This window comes from Chlorocebus sabaeus, chromosome 15 (assembly GCF_047675955.1).
Source record: "Chlorocebus sabaeus isolate Y175 chromosome 15, mChlSab1.0.hap1, whole genome shotgun sequence".
NCBI classification, from domain to species: Eukaryota; Metazoa; Chordata; class Mammalia; order Primates; family Cercopithecidae; genus Chlorocebus; species Chlorocebus sabaeus.
In genome coordinates this window covers 78,950,140-78,970,392 of record NC_132918.1, presented here as the reverse complement: position 1 = coordinate 78,970,392, position 20,253 = coordinate 78,950,140, and the positions used below count along the sequence as shown (strand labels likewise).

General features: G+C 36.3%; 1 protein-coding gene across 22 annotated transcripts in view; it reads left to right on the top strand.

The window, feature by feature from the left end:
• The window catches only part of CLASP2 (cytoplasmic linker associated protein 2), a 215,689-nt gene that overhangs the window by 10,239 nt on the left and 185,197 nt on the right, over positions 1–20,253 (top strand). For all 22 annotated transcript variants that reach the window (XM_038002994.2, XM_038002988.2, XM_038002990.2 and 19 more), the window contains exons 2-6: positions 6,311–6,389; positions 13,338–13,441; positions 14,931–15,022; positions 16,135–16,210; positions 18,832–18,929. In XM_038002994.2, coding sequence (XP_037858922.1) covers positions 6,311–6,389; positions 13,338–13,441; positions 14,931–15,022; positions 16,135–16,210; positions 18,832–18,929 — 449 coding nt within the window. The remainder of the gene's footprint in view (positions 1–6,310; positions 6,390–13,337; positions 13,442–14,930; positions 15,023–16,134; positions 16,211–18,831; positions 18,930–20,253) is intronic.

The window sequence follows — 20,253 nt, the reverse complement described above, 5'->3', positions numbered from 1 at the left end:
ATATATCTTACATCTTTTTTGGTGAGGCATTGTTTGGATCTTTTGCCCAGTTTTTGAATTGTTTATTTTCTTGTTGAGTTTTAAGAGTTCTTTGTACATTTTGCATTACAGTCTTTTATCAGATGTGTATTTTGCAAATATTTTCTCCCAGTCTGTGGCTTTTTTCCCATTCTCTAGACATCTTTCATAGAACAGAAGTTTTTAATTTTAGTGAAGTCCAGCTTAACAGTTATTTCTTTCATGGACCATGCCTTTGGTATCATATCTAGAAAGACATTGCCACACCAAGGTCAGTTAGATTTTTTCTTATGTTATTTTCTAGGAGTTTTTTATTTTACGTTTAGTTTTATGATCCTTTGAGTTAATTTTTGGGGAAGAACGTAAGGTCTCTGTCTAGATTAATTTTTTTGCGTGTGGATCTCAATTGTTGCAATACCATTTGTTGAAAAGACTATCTTTTCTTCATTATATTGCCTTTGCTTTTTTGTGAGAGATCATTTGACTATATTCATGTGAGTGTATTTCCAGACTTTCTATTCTTTTCTGTTTGCTGATTTTAAAAAATGGATTATTTGTCCTTTTACTATTAAGTTGTAAAAGTTCTTATGGATACAAGTCCCTTATCAGATATATGTATTACAAATATTTTCCCCTATTCTGTTGGTTGTCTTTTCACTTTCTTCATGGTGTTTTTTTGAAGACTAGGTGTTTTTAGTTTTGATAAACTCTAATTCTTTTTTTATTTGTTGTTTATGCTTTTTATGTCCTGTCTAAGAAACCATGGCCAATGTCACAATGATTTACCCCATGTTTTCTTCTAATAGCTATGGAGTTTTAGCTCTCACATTTAGGTTTATGATTCATTTTGAGTTAATTTTTATGTATGGTATGAGGTAGTGGTCCACATTCATCCCGTTGTCCTAGTACCATATGTTGAATCATTCCCCATTGAATGGTCTTGACACCCTTGTTGAAAATCAGTTGCTCATAAAAATGTATGGGTTTATTTCTGGACTCTGAGTTCTATTTCATTAATTTATATTTTTCTCCTTGTGCCATTGTCACACTGTCTTGATTATAGAAGCTTTGTAGGATGTTTTGAAATTGGGAAATTTGAGTCTTCCAACTTTTTCAAGCTTGTTTTGACAATTCTGGGCCCCTTGAATTTTCATATGAATTTTAGAATAGGCTTGTTAAATTCTACAGTGAACCCAGTTGGCTATCAGATAAGTATTTTGAAAATATCTTCTCTTAATCTGTGCCTGGATTTTTCATTTTCTTAGCCATGTCTTTTAACAAGCAGAAGTTCTTAGTGAAGTCTGCTTCATCAATTTTTAAAATTTTATGTTGTCTTCAAGAATCTTTTATGTTTTTTTCTTTTATGTTTCTTTTCATGTTGTCTCTAAGAATTATTTGTATACTCCAGGTGTAAAGATTTTCTCCTGTGTTTTCTTCTAGTAGTTTTATAGTTTTAGGTTTTAGGTTTATGTCTGGTACATTTTTGAGTTGATTTTTGTAAATGATGTGATGTATAGGTTGAGGTTCATTTTTTATTTTGCATATGGATATCCAATTGTAACATCACCATTTATTGAAAAAGTATATTTCTTTCCTTCATTGAATTGCCTTTGCACAGTTGTTGGATATCAATTGACTATATATGTGTATGTCTATTTTTCTACTCCCTCTTCTGTTTCATTCATCTATATATTTGTTTGTTCTTTTGAGACAGAGTATTACTCTGTTACCCAGGCTGGAGTGCAGTAGTACATTCATAGGTCACTACAGCTTCAAACTTTTGGGCTCCAGTGATCCTCCTGCTGCAGCCTCTTGAGTAACTGGTATTACATGCCTGTGCCACCATGGCCAGCTACTTTTAACATTTTTTTTAGAGACAGGATCTCACTATGTTGCCCAGGCAGGTCTCCAGCGATCCTCTTGTCTCAGCTTCCAGAAGTACTGGGATTACAGGAATGTGCCTCTGTGCACAGCCCCCACATTGTCTTGATTACTATAGGTTTATATTAAGTCTTCAAATCAGATAATTGCACTTTAACTTCATTTTTCTTATTCAATATTGATATGAGTATTCTAATTCATTTACCTTTCTATATACATTTCAGGATCAGCTTGTCAATTTCTGCATCAAATTCTACTGGAATTTTTATTGGGATTGCATTCACACAAGAACAATTTGTGGGGTTTCAAATCTTTATAATATTAAGTTGTCCAATTCATGAATTTGGTATATATATGTATATCCATTTATTTAGCTCTTCTTCGATCACTTTCATTAGCATTTTGTGATTTCAGCATGTAGATCTTGGACTTAATTGTTAGAATTATATCTAAGTATTTTGTGATTGTTGTTAGTTTTGTAAATGATACAGTATTTTGAGAATTCCCAATTGTTGAGTGCTGATATATATGGACACAGTTGATTTTTTTTTTTTTGAGACGGAGTTTCACTCTTGTCACCCAGGCTAGAGTGCAATAGCGCGATCTCAGCTCACTGTAACCTCTGCCTCCCAGGTTCAAGTGATTCTCCTGCCTCAGCCTCCCTAGTAGCTGAGATTACAGGCACCCGCCACCACACCTGGCTAATTTTTTTGTATTTTTTAGTAGAGACAGAGTTTTACCATGTTAGTCAGGCTGGTCTCGAACTCCTGACCTCAGGTGATCTGCCTGCCTCACCCTCCCAAAGTGCTGGGATTACAGGCATGAGCCACCACGCCTGGCCCACAATTGATTTTTTTATAGTGACCTTTTATCTCATGACTTTACTAAACTCAATAGACCTAGTATTTGTTTTAGAGTGTCAGTTAGTTTTTAGAGTAATTAAATACATATATGTTATGTATTTTAAAGGTTTTTTTGTTTGTTTGAGACAGTGTCTTGATTTGTTGCCAGGCTGGAGTGCAGTGGCACAATCTCAGCTTACTGTAGCCTCTGCCTTCCAAGTTCAAATGATTCTCGTGCCTCAGCCTCCTGAGTAGCTGGGATTACAGTTATGTGCCACCACACCCAGCTAATTTTTGTATTTTTAGTAGAGATGGGGTTTTGCCATGTTGGCCAGGCTGGTCACGAACTCCTGACCTCAGGTGATCTTCCAGCCTCCCAAAGTGCTGGGGTTATAGGCATGAGCCACTGTGCCCAGCTTATTTTTAAGGTTTTAAATATTTATTTTTAATTTCAACTATTTCCTGTTATTTCTTAGTGTAGATCTAAGTTTTTGTCTGCTGTCGTGTATTTTTTTCCTCGAAGATTTTCCCTTAACATTTCTTGTGATACAGGTCTCTTGTAATGAATTCTATCAGATTTTGTTTGTTTGAAAAACTTTTTATTTCTCCTTTAGTTTTAAAATATCTTTTATTTTAACTAGGTATAGAATTCTGAAGCGACAGCATTCTTTTTTTTTTTTTTCTTTTGGTAGTACAATAATCCATGGTTTTGCTTTCTACGGTTTCACTTACCTGTGGTCAGTTGTAGTCCCAAAACAGGTAAGTACAATATAATATTTTAAGAGAGACAAAACACACTTACGTAACTTTTGTTATAGTATATTGTTATGGTTATTATAGTTTATTATTGTTGTTACTCTTTTACTGTGCCTAATTTATAAATTAAACTTTATCATAAGTATATATTTGTAGGAAAAATTATATATAGGACTCAGTACTGTCTGTGGTTTCCGGTATCCACTGGGGTCTTGGGATGTATTACTTAAACAGATAAGGGGGGACTACTGTACTGTAACAGTGTTATTCCATTGTCTCCTTACTCTCATACTTCTTGGCCGGAAGTCTTCTGTACTTGTGTATTTAATGTCCTTTTGTTTTTTCTCATTGACTTTAAGATTTTTCTTTCTTTTAGTTTTAACAGTTTGAATAGGATGTGTCTTGGTGTTTTTTGGAATTTTCTGTTTGAGGGTTCTCTGAGACTCTTAGATGTATGGTTTGATGCCTGTCATTATTTTTACCATATTCTTGGCCATTTTCCCTCCAAGTATTTCTTCTACCTTGTTCTTTCTTCTAGAATTCCTATGACATTATGTTGGACAATTTGATATTATCTCACTGCTCTTGAATGCTTTGTCTTTCCCCTTCCCTTTTTGTTCCTTTTTGTATTTCAAATTGAGTAATTTGTATTAACGTATTTTCAGATTCCCTGATTCTTTCCTTTTCTGTGTCAAATCTTTTGATGAACCCATCAGAGGCATCTTAATCACTTTTGCCTTCCTTTTAATGCATTTAAAAAATTATTTGCATTTTGAGTCTGCCTTAAAGTTTTCATCTCTCTGCTGGAATTCCTTTTATTCATGCATGTTGTTTGTTCTTTTAACTAGAACATTTACTACATTAATCACAGTTATTTAAATGCTCTGATAATTCCAGCTTTCAGATTATCTATGTATTTTGTTCCATGCTTTATTCTTGATATTGGTTTGTATCCCTCCTTGCTTTTTTGTCTGTCTCATAATGTATGGTTGACAACTGGACAGTGTTTGAGATGTTTAAGACTAAGTTAAATAGTACTTATGCCTGGAAATGACATGCCTTTTTTCTGCTAAGCTTATATATAGTGTGGAGCTATGCAGTCAGTCTAGTCAGGAGTTGAGTTAGGTTTCGATGTTATGATTGCTATAGTTACTTTAGTTCATATTTGCTTCACATTTTTTTGTCACTTGGTTAATTTTATGAAGGGTTTTCCTCAAGTTTCTACTCAACTCTGCACTTTAGGTTTTCCCTATTTTCTTGTGCTTCATAGAGGATTCTTTGTGTTCTTGCCCCTTCCCCACTGGTAGACTGCTGTTGCTTCTTATTTCATGCTTGCCGGTCTGGTTGGGGGAAACAGGGTCATTCTTTGTTTTTCTGGTCCAGCTTCAGTCTTAGGAAGCTTTTTGTCCTGAGTCTTGGGGTAAGGCTTTATAAAGACCATGGCTCTCCCTAACTATATGGGCCCCAGGATGTTTTTCTGCTCCTTCCTCTGGGGTGGAAGGCTTTTTATCTTTTTCCTCTCCTTAACAGCATTGAGTTCTACCTGTGCCTTAGGAGTAACAGTGTTTCATAGCCTTCACTGAGGAGCATCAAACTTTTATTTCTTAGCTTCAAACTTTTGTTTCTTACAGGACAAGGGTACTAGGTGCCTTTGTGCCTTTCCAGTATCCTGCTCAGCCCTTAGTCTTAAGAGTGTCCAGTGGAGGTTTGTGGAGAAAGAGCTTGAAAGTAGATATGAACTAGAACCTGTAAGTGGGTATGAATTCTCCTTGTGTCTGTGGCTAGTAGGGATTGTATTTTCATGCTAACCCACACTCAGTTGTAAATAGTTTTGTAAAGTATAATTGACTACTTCTTACTCAGTTACATCATGGGTTCCTTTTCCTCCTGTCCTGTCACATGTGACCTACTGGCTGTGTCCCATGTCTTTGTTTAGATTTCAGGTTAGTTGGTTATTCTCCAGCCTTAGCTTTCTGATGGATTCAAGAGCAGTTAGGATTTTGTAGACCTAGTAGGCTTTTTCTTGTTAGAATGAGAGAGATGTTCTTTCTAGTTTCTACATCCCAGACAGAAGATGAAATTCCTCTGTAATTAAAGAGGCTCTTCATTTTTAACTGTTTCATTTAGGAAACATTTCAAAGTTACAAATATAGTTATGCATACCACATAACAACATTGTGGTCGGTGATGGACTGTATATACATTGGTGGTCCCATAAGATATAATAGAGCTGAAAAATTCCTATTGCCTGGTGACGTCATAGTTGTTGCAATGTTGTGCTTGCATCACCTTTTTTATGTTTAGATACACAAATACCGTTATGTTAACAGTTGCCTACAGTATTTTGCACAGTAACGTACTGTACAGGTAGTAGCCTAGAAGCAATAGCATATACCATGTAGGTTAGGTTTGTAGTAGGCTATATACTACCTAGGTTTGTGTAAGTGCACTCTGATGTTTGCACAATAACAAAATTACCTAATAATACCTTTGCTAGAATTTATCCCTGTCTTTAAGTGATGCATGACTGTGGAGTCAGTAAACTCCTGTGTAACTTCGTCTAATTTACCAGTTAGCGTTGTACCAAATACGCTTTATCGCGATCTTCCTATTTACACATTATTGTTGTTTTTATTGTTGAACCATTTGAGATTAGAGTGCTCCAACCTCATGACTGTTTACGCTTGAATACTTAAATCTCATTTTTAAAAATGTAATATATTTATGAAGATCTTTTATATGTCAAAAATTATATGCTGATATTAAAGTATGCAACACTAATTTATATTCATTAAAATCCCTTTTTATCGTAGGTATCATTAATGGGATTGGAAATCTTAAGTGCCTTTGTGGACAAATTATCAACACGCTTTAAATCCTATGTAGCAATGGGTAAGTTCACTTACAATTCTAAATAAGATTTGACATAATGACTTTTTTCCATAGTTTTTGTTTAGCAGAAATAGTTCTCTGTAAATTAAAAAATGTAATTTCTGTAATCCCAGCACTTTGGAGGCTGAGGCAGGTGGATCACCACAGGTCAGAAGTTCAAGACCAGCCTGGCCAACATGGCAAAACCCCATCTCTACTAAAAATACAAAAATTAGCCGGGCATGGTGGCATATGCCTGTAATCCTGGCTACTTGGGAGGCTGAGGCAGGAGAATCGCTTGAACCCAGGAGGTGGAGGTTGCAGTGAGCCGAGATCGTGCCACTGCATTCCAGCCTGGGTGACAGAGCAAGACTCTGTCTCAAAAAAAAAAAAAAGTGATTTTATGTAACCCAGAGATCTGTTACTTAGCATTTCAGTTTACCCAGAGACAAAGTTTTAAACTTACTTAAATCACCTTTGAGGCAAAAAAAAAAAAAAAAAAAAAAAAAATTTTTTTTTTTACTGGATCTTTTACTGTTTTGTGAAATGCCAAAATTTGTAATATAACTTACAGTGCCATGTTTCAGACTATTTGTGGGGAAGGGTCAGTTTCTTCATTGCCAGCATGTTGCAGACCAATATTTTATAAACTATAATAAAAATAAATTACAGCAAAATTAAATGAAAAAAAAAAAAAAACAAGGCTCAATTTTTTATCATTAGATACAACAAACAAAATTTCTTTGGTCAAATTGCTTCAAAAACATTTTCTAAGTACTCTAAATTTCCTTGTCATAGACAGTCTGTAGATTGATCCTAGGCTGTTGATCATACTTTGAATAACACTTAACTTACAGTGTGTTTGTAGTACAGTGCATATGGTAGGATAATGCTCTTTGTATAGTTATTAGGATTACAGAGTTGGCTCTGACTTATTTTCTAAACCCGAATGACCTTCATGTACCTTTAGAGTATGTTATAAGTGGATTTGATCCTATTACATAGCAGCATTATATAGCATATAGAAGGGTAGCCTCAGATATTAGTGATTTTCTTTGCTTTTTTCTTTTGTATTTTAAAATAGAGATGGGGTGTTGCTATGTTGCCCATGCTCAAGCAGTCCTCTCACCTCGGCTCAAGATGAATTCCTGGGCTCAAGCAGTCCTCTCACCTCGGCCTCCCGAAGTGTTAGCATTATAGGCATGAACCACCATACCTGGCCAGGGATTTTCTTTTGTGGATTAAGTTAATGCTTCCTAATATCAGTATATCATCACACGTACTTTCTGATGTGTTTGGTTAACTTTTTTCTTCATGTTTGGTGTGCTACTTGCCCTTCTTTATCAGTTTTTTCTTTTATTTTCTAGTTATCTTTTCAACAGAAGCATCTGATGGGGTTTCCTATCTTTATTATTTAGTTTTAATCAACACCAGGTTCCACTTCATCCTTTGTGTTAATATTTTCAGAATTTTTTTTTTTTTTTTTACTGTTAGTCTCCACTTACAACTCTATAGTAGGCCCAGGGACTCACTGGCTCACACCTGTAATTCCAACACTTTAGGAGGCTGAGGTAGGAGGATTGCTTGAGGCCAGGAGTTTGAGACCAGCCTAGGCAATAGAGTGAGACCATATTTTTACCAAAAAAAAAAAAAAAAAAAATCAGCAGGCTTAGTGGTGTGTGCCTGTAGTCCTAGCTACTCTGGAGGCTGAGATGGGAGGTTGGACCGAGGAGTTCAAGGTTACATTGAACTAAGATTGTACCACCATGCCCTGGGCAGCAGAGTGAACCTCTTGTCTCTTTAAAAAAAAAAAAAAAAAAAAAAAAAAAAAAACTATGGTAGATATTGAAAACTGCTCTACAAGCATTTTACTTGTTTATGTTTTCTTTCTTTCTGTCTGTCTCTCTCGCTGTCCCTGTCTGTCTCTTTATTTTCTTTCCTTTCCTTCTTTTTTCTTTTTTGAGATGGGATCTTGCTCTGTCACCCAGGCTGGGGTGCAGTTGTATGATCGTGGCTCACTGCAGCCTCAGCCTCCTCAACACTCAAGCAATCCTCCCACCTCAGCCTCCTGAGTAGCTGGGATCACAGGTGTGAACCACCATGCCCAGCCTACATTTTCTTGAAATATTTTGAATCAGTGTTTAAAATTGAGAAGTTTTACATGAAAATTCGTATTTCTGGCTTGTCTCAAGAAATTGCCTAATGTAGGAACCCTGATCAGAAGTTGCTTTGTAGTTGCTCTCATATCTAGTTAATGATCTTTCCCATTCATAAAACCTCCTCCACCCCCAAAATCCTCTTGTCTCTTTGTAACTGAGAAAGTTAGGTATAATATGGTAAGGTTGGAATACTGCACTTCTTAAACTGGCTAAGTATCAGCATTTCCTATGTCTCCTTGGATGTAAACATTTGTGTTTGTGACTCTTGCCCTGTAGTAGCTCCCTGTTCTTAATTGCTACAGAGAAAATTTAGACTTAAGGGTAGTTCTGGGTATTATGTATCTCGCTTATTTTTCACCAGGAGTACCACATGGGGTTTTATGTCCTGACTACACTCATATTGAGGCAATGGGAATATTGGGACCGGAATTGTAGTTTGACTCCCAACACTGTCCTGCTTTCAGAACTTACTTCTCTAAAGCTGTCTTTTACCATATATGTTCCTTCTCCTTCTCAGTAGACTTTTTCTTTGTAATCTTTAGCAAGTACTTTGTCTCCACTCTAAGCTAATCAGAAGCTTGCTCACTCTTTCTAGGCATAGCTGAACTTGTTTATGCCTCTGCTGTGCCCTTATTTCTTTCTGAAATCTTCACCTCTTCTCCATGGTCCTTTCTTTCCCTTCTAAAAATATACTTCAGATTTGAGAATCTCAGGTATTTTCAGGTTAACCTCACCCTATGTTGAATTTTTCTTTACTCTGTGATTCTTACTCTGTGATTAAGTTAAATACTTAATGAATTACATTAACTTGCTTTTGTTGGTTAGTGTTTTTCATTTGTGTTTGTGTAACTAGATGGCATATGTTCATACACTCTTACATATGTATAATTTTTTTCTTCTAATCTCCTATTCTTTCTAGTTGTCCCTGTGCATTTACTGTTAGTATTGTTTTCACTTTGAATCATAAGTGCTCATCATTGTCCTTAATGAAACTTGAACTTGTTATTACTTTAGGATAATATACAGTGTGGTATAATAGGAAAATTTTATTACAGCTTTGCTATCATTAATTGAATGCCTACTTTTTACCCTTTTTTGTCTATTTACCTTTTACCCTTTTACTACTTTACATACGTGAAAGATTATCCTGACTTCATTTCTAATTTGTAGAATAGCTCTGCAAGATAGGCGGCATACCTGTATGCTCTTAGAAAGGTATGGAACTGGAGTAAGAGTCCCAGGGTTAGCTTTTTGGTTTTATCTCTCTTACAGAACTTAGCCAGATCACTTTAGGAGTCTTTCTTTAAAAGGGCGGAGTTGAATTGGATTATGTCTGGAAGGTTTTTTGGTAATCTAACTGCAGATATATATAACTTGATTTGAGAGATAATGTTTAGTTTTGGTGCACTTGGGTTATTAGTTATTATTACAGGTATTTTTAATATTCTTTTATGTTAAAAGTGAGAAGTGTTTTAGGAAAATTGAGATTCATTTTCAGTTTTAGATACAGTTCCAAAAAGAGTATAAGCTCTATTAATGTAATTCTTAAATATATAATCTATATATATGCATGTATTAATAATAGAAAATATTTTAGTTTCCTTTTGTGACCACATATATTATGGAAAAATATAATTTTCAAACAAAAAATATACAATTTACATTTAATGTTGATCACCAGCCCTGGTTTTATAACTGATTCAGTAAAAGATCTCATATCTTACAAATTTTGTAAACTGTTTTAAAATTTTAAACAGTTTTATCCCAAAATGTTATTGTAGAAGGAAAACAAAAATAGTTAGGCTACCCGGTTATCACTTTTGTAGAATGGTTTGCATCTTGTACAATGCTAAAAGAAAAAAAAAATACTAAGAGTTACGTTTCAGCCTTCTTCTGTGTGTCATTGTCCAAATTCCAGTCTGTGATAGATTGATTCATTTGTTTAACACATTCATATGGAGAGCCTATTGAGTGAAAAATTCTGTTCTGGATACCCAATAAATATTTGTTGAATATTCATCATATTAAATGATAATGATCATGGGCTTGGCACAGGTGCTTTTTCCTTGTTTTACTTCATCCTTTTACTAGTCATGTGAGGTATAGTTCTGTCAGCCTTCCATATTTTACAGACAAGGAAACTTTGAAGTTCAGGGAATTTTCTGTTTTGTAATTAATAACTGATAGAGTTAGGAATACAATCTTATTCTGTTTGACTCCAGGGTAGCATGTGTTAAAAAGCAATCCAGTGCAAAAACAGTATGAATGTCTTGTTTAAATTATTAGCTGTAATACTAATTTTATGTAATGTGAGGCTTTTTGTTTTTGTTTATGTTTCATAAAATGGTTTTCAATATTGAAGTGAGCCCCTGTTTGGGCTAACATTTGAATTTTCTTGTTGGAGTTAAATTTCACCTCTCAGGAATGAAGGATCTTTTCTTTTTCCATTATTGTTATATGGTTGTTAACATACACACACACACCCAAACACCTCAAATTGTAAGTAAATGGAGATGGTTATGACTGTGATCTCACATTGTATAGATATTTATTTATTTATTATTTTTTGAGACAGGGTTTTACTCTGTTGTCCAGATTGGAGTGCAGTGGCATGATCTTAGGTTACTGCAGCCTCTGCCTCCTGGGATCAAGCCATCCTCTCACCTCAGCCTCCCAAGTGCTGGGCTATAGACACGCACCACCATGTTTGGCTAATTTTTACAGTTTTAGTAGAGATGGGATTCCATGGTTTTGGCCAGGCTGATCTCAAACTCCTGACCTCAAGTGATCCACTTGCCTTGGCCTCCCAAAGTGCTGGGATTACAGGTGTGAGCCACTGCACCCGGCCAGTATAGATTATTTAAAACCTGGTTTCACTACTTGTTGTTTGTGCGACCTTCGACAAGTTATTTAATCCTTTGTGCCTTCTCTATCAAATGGGCCTACTCTGTTTCATAGGACTGTTGAAAGGATTAAATGAGATAATTCGGTGGTTAGTGCATAATAATATCTAACATTTGTTAAGTGTTTACTATTGTCTTCTGCCTTTCAGAAGCTATCAGAACCAGAAGCCCATAATTGCAACCTTATAGATGTTGACAAATTCCTCTAGTGTTAACAGTACATCCAAGATGTATGAGAAGAATTTATATTGTTCCTATTGATGAACATTATCTCATAATTAGACTTACGATTTTTATGTCGAGGACATTGTTTTCTTACACAGTCATTTCTTTGATTAAGCTTAAGGCTTTTGGATGATATCTTTCTATTTGGTATGTTGCCTTCTCACTCTAGTCATTTGTTTCCCAAAAAGAATATAATTTCTTTTTTCTTTAACTCTTGTTGTTCATTATTACATCAGTTTTGGTTATTACATTATAGATAATAGATTGGCTTCAAATTATATACACATTTAATTATATATGTTTATAAATAAACTAGAGAAATATTTCTTTCTTGATCTGATTTCTTTCTCCTTCCTTTGTTTAAACTAGACTTAGTCCTCCGTTGATTCAGAGAAAGAAAAGCTATGTAGTAGTCCCCCATTATCTTCAGGGGCTGTGTTCCAAGACCCCCAGTGGATTCTTGAAGCCTCCGATAGTCCAAACCAGTCCATGACCTGTTAGGAACTGGGCTGCACAGCAGGAGGTGAGTGGCCAGCAAGTGAACATTACCACCTGAGCTCTGCCTCCTGTCAGATCAGCCTCAGTATTCGATTCTCATAGGAGCACGAACTCTCTTGTGAACTGTGCATATGGATCTAGATTGTGCACTCTTTACGATGCCTGATCCCAAAACCATCCTCCCCGCCCGCTGCCACTGTGGAAGAATTGTCTTCCACAAAACCAGTCCCTGATGCCAAAAAGATTGGGTACTGCTACTATACATGTGATGTGTTTTTGATCTCATAACCGAAACAGCTACTAAGTGACTAATAGGCAGGTAACGTAAACAGTGCAGGTATGTTGGACAAAAGAAGGATTCACATCCCTTACTGAATGGAGCAGGAGAGCCCAAGATTTCATCATACTACTCAGAATGGTGTACAATTTAAAATGTATGACTTGTTTATTTCTAGAATTCTCCATTTAATATTTTCAGAGCACAGTTGGCCATGGGTAACTGAAACCACAGAAAGTAAAGCTGTGGATAAGGGGGGACTACTGTATAGCTGTAATATCAAAAGAGAAACAAAGGAAGTGTCCTTGCTTTTGAACATGCAGAAGGTTGATAGTGATAGTGATAGTAGGTGACATTATAGAAAGTGCTTACTCTGTGCCCTTTACTCTTTGAGTTATGTGTATTATTTTTTAATTTTCAATAATCCTCTGAGATGAGTACTGCTACCCACATTTATGGCTGAGGAAATAGACAAAAGGTATCTAAAAAATAGACATTAGGTCACACACCTAATAAGACCACACTAAATGGTAGTGGTAATTTAAGGGATTACAGGAAGGTTATTTTGACTATGAGGTATTTTGCCCTATGAACTGACTTTAGAACCTGTTCCCTTTGAATTCTACTTCCTCCTTGTCCCCTCATCTATACATTTCTCTCAGAAAAATAATATTTAGTTTTGCCTGTTTTTTGAACATTATTATAAGGAGATGTCATGCTGCATGTTTTCTTGTGAATCTTCTCAGTTATTTTTTTATTGGATTCATGTGTAAAGAACTTAAAACAATTTCTTTACCTCACAACTCTTCATTTATGGAAACAATTGCTATTTGTAATTTTGAGAAATATAGTTTTTAATGGAGATGAGTTATAAGTAAACACTCTTTTACTCCCTCCCCTTCTTTAGTTATTGTAGCTTTAATAGACAGAATGGGAGATGCCAAAGACAAGGTTCGAGATGAAGCTCAGACTCTGATGTTGAAGTTAATGGATCAAGTAGCACCACCTATGGTAAGCCTACATTTTAAAATTCAGATTTTGCTAATGGTAATCACAGCAAATCATTAAAGCCACAGCAAGCATGAATGCTGACATTTTAAACAATCATTTGTTGCTAATGCCTTTAAGAAGTCGACATTTAAGATAAAGTGTCAATGTTTGACTCTGGTTTTTTGCTTCTTATTTTGTACTCTTTAATGCTTTTTTTTTTAAAGCTAACTAATAGATTTCAGTGGTTTGACAGTATACGGATTATATTATATGTTAGGATTTTTTTCGTTTCTCTTTTTTGTAAATTGTAAAATGTTTGAGAAAGCTTATTTTGAGAACTACTGAATACTATATTGTTCATTTCTGCAACTCCTACAGAGACCAGAAGAAAATTTTTTCACAAGTGGTTACTATGTTTTCCCAAATGTTTTGTATTTCAGAACTAATTTTTTTTTTTTAATATTGTGGTGAGTGTCCTTCCACTCTTGTTTATTCATTTACATTTTAGGTTGTTTTTGTCTTTCTGTGATTACAGACATTACCATAAGGGGCATCCCTTGTACTTCTATCTTTGAACATAAATATAAGTATTTATATAGAATAGCGTTCCAGAGGTAGTATTGATGAGTCAGGTTACCCACATTTAAGACTTTTTTTTTTTTTTTTTTTTGGTAATTTCTTAAGCCACCTTCTTGAAAGTTTAGTAGGGAGAGAGAAATATATTAGTAGAACTGAATACAGACTCCAGAAAGAATACTGAGTACAGAAAGAGGATGGCTGTGTATGTTGTATATTTGAATTTTGTAAAGGGTAAAAGTGCTGTTTCCACATGTGGAGAAAGGATTGATTGGTACAGTTGGCTTCACGTTTGTAAAAGTAAGGTTGGATTTCTTGTTACACCCAAAATAATTGGTTTAAATTATTTGTATAGGTTTATCTATGCTTTTTCTAACAGAAAAGTGTGGTAGGTAGCTATAAAATCGATTGTCCAAATACATTTCTGTGTTTGGATCCAACATTGAAAGGAAAAAAGTCTGAATTATAAAATGTCCAAAAAAAAAAAAAAAGCCTATTCCGTGTGAGTCTATATTAGTTACTAGGCAATGTTGGACCACTTAAATACTTACTGGTCTACTGGACTTATAATAGTAGCATTGTTATTGAAGGTTTCTTAGTTATAGAAGAAATCCTGTGTCCTTGGAAATTCTAAGGTTTTCAGTTGTTGGACATGGTTCTTCTGAGAATAAATAAAATCTAAAGTGAAATATATGTAAGTACTAAAATGTGATTAAGGTAATAAAAATAGGTGAGAACAATTGTGTAGTTTGGCTTAGAAAAACTTGTAAGTAGTGAAGAAATGAACAACAGTCTGAAAATGTTCAGTTACCAGTAAGGTTGGTAGTAGGATTGGGAAGAAATAAAAGATTGTAACATGATTGGGAAGAAATAAAAGATTGTAACATGAATAATTTAGTTTTTTGTTTCACATTTTTACTTTTCTTTCAAATAGTACATTTGGGAGCAGTTGGCTTCTGGTTTTAAACACAAGAATTTTCGATCTCGAGAAGGCGTGTGTCTGTGTCTTATTGAAACCTTAAACATGTGAGTTTTATGATTACTGAAAATAACTGTCTTTTTTTTTATTTCTCTAAAAAAACCTCAGTTCACAAAGTCAAGGAAAGCTATGGTAATAACACATTTAAAATTGTTATTAAAGCATGTAACTTTTTATTTGATACCTTTACTGTTCATTTTTTGTGTATGTTATCTTTCATGTTCTTAATATTTCAGTTATGTCAGTAATAAGTGTTTCTCTTTTTTTCTTTAGTATGTAGCCACCCAAAACAGATGGTCATGGAACTGATACGCTGATAACTTAGTATCTATTTCTGTTCTGGATCGAATTTGAAATTTTTTTTAATTCAATGATATTTCACATATTATAGCCATTTCCCATCCCCACCCCCACCCCCCCCAGAGCAGTGTGGGTGGGTACCAGAGTCATAGACCAAGCAAAACTTTCCCTGGTAACTAGACAGTGAGGCTGGTAGCCGTGTGCAGAGTTCTGGCTGCCATAGTTGCCACAGAACTATGACTGATCTGAAAAAGTGCTAGGACTTTTGTTCTTGTGCTGAATTTGTTTTTAGGTTCTATGCAATGTCATAGGTCATATGTAGTAGCTTTCAACTTTTCCTATAGTGCTACTTCCGTTTCTTAACTATGTTTTCGCTTATTTTCTTTTCTTACTTTATCGTCCTTTCTGCCCTCTAGAAGCCTATAAGTGTACTTAGTCTACACAGCTCTTTGTGCTGGGTTTTGGCTCCCCTGCCATAAGCATAAAGATCTTTTAATTTCCTTATTTCATTGGAATGCATTTGAGACCCAGAGTCTAAAAAAATCACAATTTTAAAAGTGAAAACTTTGATTTTCTTAAGTTATTCGTAGGTTGCTAGGTTTAAGAGTGCCATTGTTGAACATTTTAATCTATTGGATTATGTGTTGTCTTCACTCTCAGTTGCGATTATTCAAGTTTGCATACTTCACATTGCTTAGAATTATTTTTGCTTATGTCTCATATCCTTCATGTTTTAATGATGTGTGCCCATCCTCTCCACCATATTTGTCTTATTGCTACAGACAAGAAGGTATAAGGATATTTTGTTCACTGTTTATTAAAAACAAATTCTCTTTTTTTTTTCTCAAATTATATTTAGTTTTGGGGCTCAGCCGCTAGTCATCAGCAAGTTGGTACCACATTTGTGTATCCTGTTTGGAGATTCCAACAGTCAGGTAAAATTTTATTTACATTCAAGCATTGACTGATTTTTTGGCTACCATTTCTTTTCTAGTCCTCTTATTCTGTTTTTAAAAAAGAAGAGAGAGGGTGGAGGGGGTTGCTGAAATGAAGATTTTACTTCATTAAAAAAATCCATCAAAGTTAGTTTTTAAAAACATTATATTCATGAAAGTTGCTTGTGTTTGTCAGTTGCTTGGCTAGTAGTAAGGACAGATGGGACTTAAAGGTTAGTTTTGAGTGTGAGAGACTGAGTAACAAAGAGCTTAGATTCCCTGCTACAGTCTACCTGTATGTTAATTGTGGGGACAGATGTCAGCTTCCTTTGGTTATTGCTGAAATTGGCTGCATAACATTTTGCAGTTGTAAGAACCCTACTTAACAGAGAGGATTTATATCAGTGGTATATCAGTTGTTAGAGACTTTTTTATCTGAGCTGTCTACACCAGTGGTCCCCAACCTTTTTGGCACCAGGGACTGGTTTTGTGGAAGACACTTTTTCCATGGGAAGGTAGGGATGGTTTCGGGATGAAACTGTTCCACCTCAGGTCATGAGGTATTAGTTAGATTCTCATAAGGAGTGTGCGACCTAGATCCCCTCGCATGCACAGTTCACAATAGGGTTTGTGCTCCTATGAGAATCTAATGCTGCCTCCGATCTGACAGGAGGTGGAGTTCAGGCGATAAAGCTTGCTTCCCTGTCACTCACCTCCTGTTGTGGTCCTTGAACAGGCTACGAACCCATATGAGTCCATGGTCTGGGGCTTGGGAACCCCTGGTCTGTACTATAGGTATAATACAGGAATGTGTTCTGGATCATGTCCCTCATGGTGAACTTGAATCTTGACTGTAACCTTTTTGGCACAGTTTGGCCATTTGGAGTGACCTCGGGAAAGATTTTCCCTTCTTTTAGATCCTACCTGCTCCTCAAGAGGTTTATAGAGAATTCTACTGTCTCTTCAGTTGCTATTTCACAATGAGCTGTGCAAGGGAACTGGAACTACCTTTCAAATTCCTGTATTCAGACCACATTCATTTTTTTTTTCCCTTTTAATTGTAGCAAATACAATATAAAGTTTACCATTCTAACCACTTTTAAGTGTACATTCAGTGGCATTACATACATTCACATTGTTTTACAACACCCATCACTGCCATCTAGCTCCGGAACTTCCTCATCCTCCCAGACTGAAACTCTGTACCTGTGAACAGCAGCTCCCCAGTCGGTGGCAGCCCCCGGGGGCCCCCATCCCCAGCTCCTGGCAACCACCGTTCTCCTTTCTGCCTTTGTGAATTGGACTGTTCTGTGTACCTCACAGAGGCAGAATGACAGAATATTTGTCCTTTTGTGTCTGGCTTGTTTATTTAGCATAATGTCTTCAAGGTACATCCATCTTGTGGCATGTATCAGAATTTCCTTCCCTTCTGTTTTAGGCTGAATAATATTCCGTCGTGTGTATATAGCACATTTTGTTTATCCATTTGTCTGTGGATGGACATTTGGGTTGTTTCCATGTTTGGCTGTTGTAAATAATGCTGCTATGAATATTAGTGTAAAAAATACCTGTTTGAGTTCGGGCCACATTCTTGAAATGCAGTTTTAATACAGGAAAATACATTAACCATGATCATAATTTGTATTAATATAATTATTGGCAGTTGTTTACATAATCTTACTACAGGTAGGAATTTTTTTTTGTTGTTGTTTTTTTTTTTTTTTGAGACAGAGTTTCGCTCTTATTGCCCAAGCTGGAGTGCAATGGCGTGATCTTGGCTCACTGCAACCTCCACGTCCCTGGTTCAAGCGATTCTCCTGTCTCAGCCTCTCAAGTAGCTGAGATTATAGGCACGTGCCACCACGCCGGGCTACTTTTTTGTATTTTCAGTAGAAACGAGGTTTCACCATGTTAGCCAGGCTGGCCTCCAACTCCCGACCTCAGGTGATCCACCAGCCTTGGTCTCCCAAAGTGCTAGGATTATAGACGTGAGCCACCGTGCCTGGTCTACAAATAGATTTTTTAATTTTTTTATTATTATTTTATTTTATTTTATTTATTTTTTTGAGATGGAGTCTCGCTCTTTGTTGCCCAGGCTGGAGGGCAGAGGCACGATCTCGGTTCACTGCAACCTCTACCTCGGTGGTTCAAGCAATTCCCCTGCCTCAGCCTCCTGAATAACTGGGATTACAGGCGCATGCCACCACGCCCAGCTAATTTTTTTGTGTTTTTAGTAGAGGTGGGGTTTCACAGTGTTGGCCAGACTGCTCTCAAACTCCAGATGTCAGTCAATCCACCCTCCTTAGCTTCCCAAAGTGCTGGGATTACAGGCATGAGCCACCGCACCCGGCCACAAATAGATTTTTAAAAAGCTTAGTAAGTAACTTTTATTGACAACTTTCTCAAATTTCTGTAAAATCATCTTTTAGTAGTTTTTTCTAGAAGTATCTTGGCAGGCCCTCTTGGGTTTTTACTGATGACAAGCCATATATGCAGGGGTTTGGAGGCATTAAAACCCACTTAGAGCTTCAAGTTGATCTATTAGTGTAATGTTACCTTGAAATGAAGTCTTTTATTGTATCATATATAAGTTTCTTAAAAAGTTCTGAATTCTTTGACAGGTGAGAGATGCTGCAATATTGGCTGTAGTGGAGATTTATAGACATGTGGGAGAAAAAGTGAGGATGGATCTTTGTAAGAGAGGAGTTCCCCCTGCTAGGTAAGTCTTGCTGAATTTGGTTCCTTTTTTTTTCACCACTAGTTTTAAAAGTTTTCATTTTGTTTATTTTAATTATTTATTTATTTATTTTTTTGAGATGGAGTCTCTCTCTTGTTGCCCAGGCTGGAGTGCAATGGTGTGATCTCGGCTCAATGCAACCTCTGACTTCTGGGTTCAAGTGATTCTCCTGCCTCAGCCTCCCGAGTAGCTAGGATTACAGGTGCACGCCACCATGGCCAGCTAATTTTTTGTATTTTTAGTAGAGACGGGGTTTTTCCATGTTGGTCAGGCTCGTCTCAAACTCTCAACCTCAGGTGATCCACCCACCTCAGCTTCCCCAAGTGCTGGGATTACAGGCATGAGTCATTGCACCCGGCCTATTTTAATTTCTTTTTTTTTGAGACAGAGTCTTGCTCAGACTGCAGTACAATAGCGCGATCTTGGCTCACCGCAGCCTCTGCATCCTGGGCTCAAGTGATTATCCCATCTCAGCCTCCCGAGTAGCTGGGACTACAGGCACACACCACCACACCTGGCAAATTTTTTGCATTTTTAGTTGAGACAGGGTTTCATGATGTTGACCAGGTGGGTCTGGAACTCCTGACCTCAAATGTTCTGCCCGCCTCAGCTTCCTAAAGTGCTGGGATTAGGCGAGAGCCACTGTACCCAGCCTGTTTATTTTAAATAGGTTCAAATTTTTGAAATTTTTGTTTTGTTTTGTTTGTTTTTGAGACAGGGTCTGGCTTTGTTGCCTAGGCTGTAGTGCAGTGGTACGATCTCCGCTCACTGCAACCTCTACCTCCCGGACTGAAGTCATCCTCTCACCTCAGCCTCCCAAGTAGCTGGGATAACAGACATGTGCCACCACACCTGGCTACTTTCTGTATTTTTTGTAGAGATAGGGTTTCACCATGTTGCCTAGGCCAGTCTTGAACTCCTGAGCTCAAGTGATCCTCCAGCCTCTGTCTCCCTGGGATTATGGATGTGAGCCACTGCAGCCAGCAGAAATGTTTTAAAATTCAAAAGATTCAAAAGGATATGTATGTTATCACCATTTAAAAAGTTCTTAAGATCCTATAATATTTTTTGCCATTGTTTCATTATATATTCATTTATTATTTAGTATGTAATTATGTACCATTATCAGGTGATAATAGTCATTATTTGGGAGATGCTTGAGCAAGGATTTACTAAAAATATTAATTCATTCATCAAGTAAATACTTTAAAAGTATGTACTGTTGAAAGGTACCATACAATTTATTTGATAACAGAAACTGTGTGAGAATCAGTTTTTTTGTTTTTGTTTTTTGGAGACGGAGTCT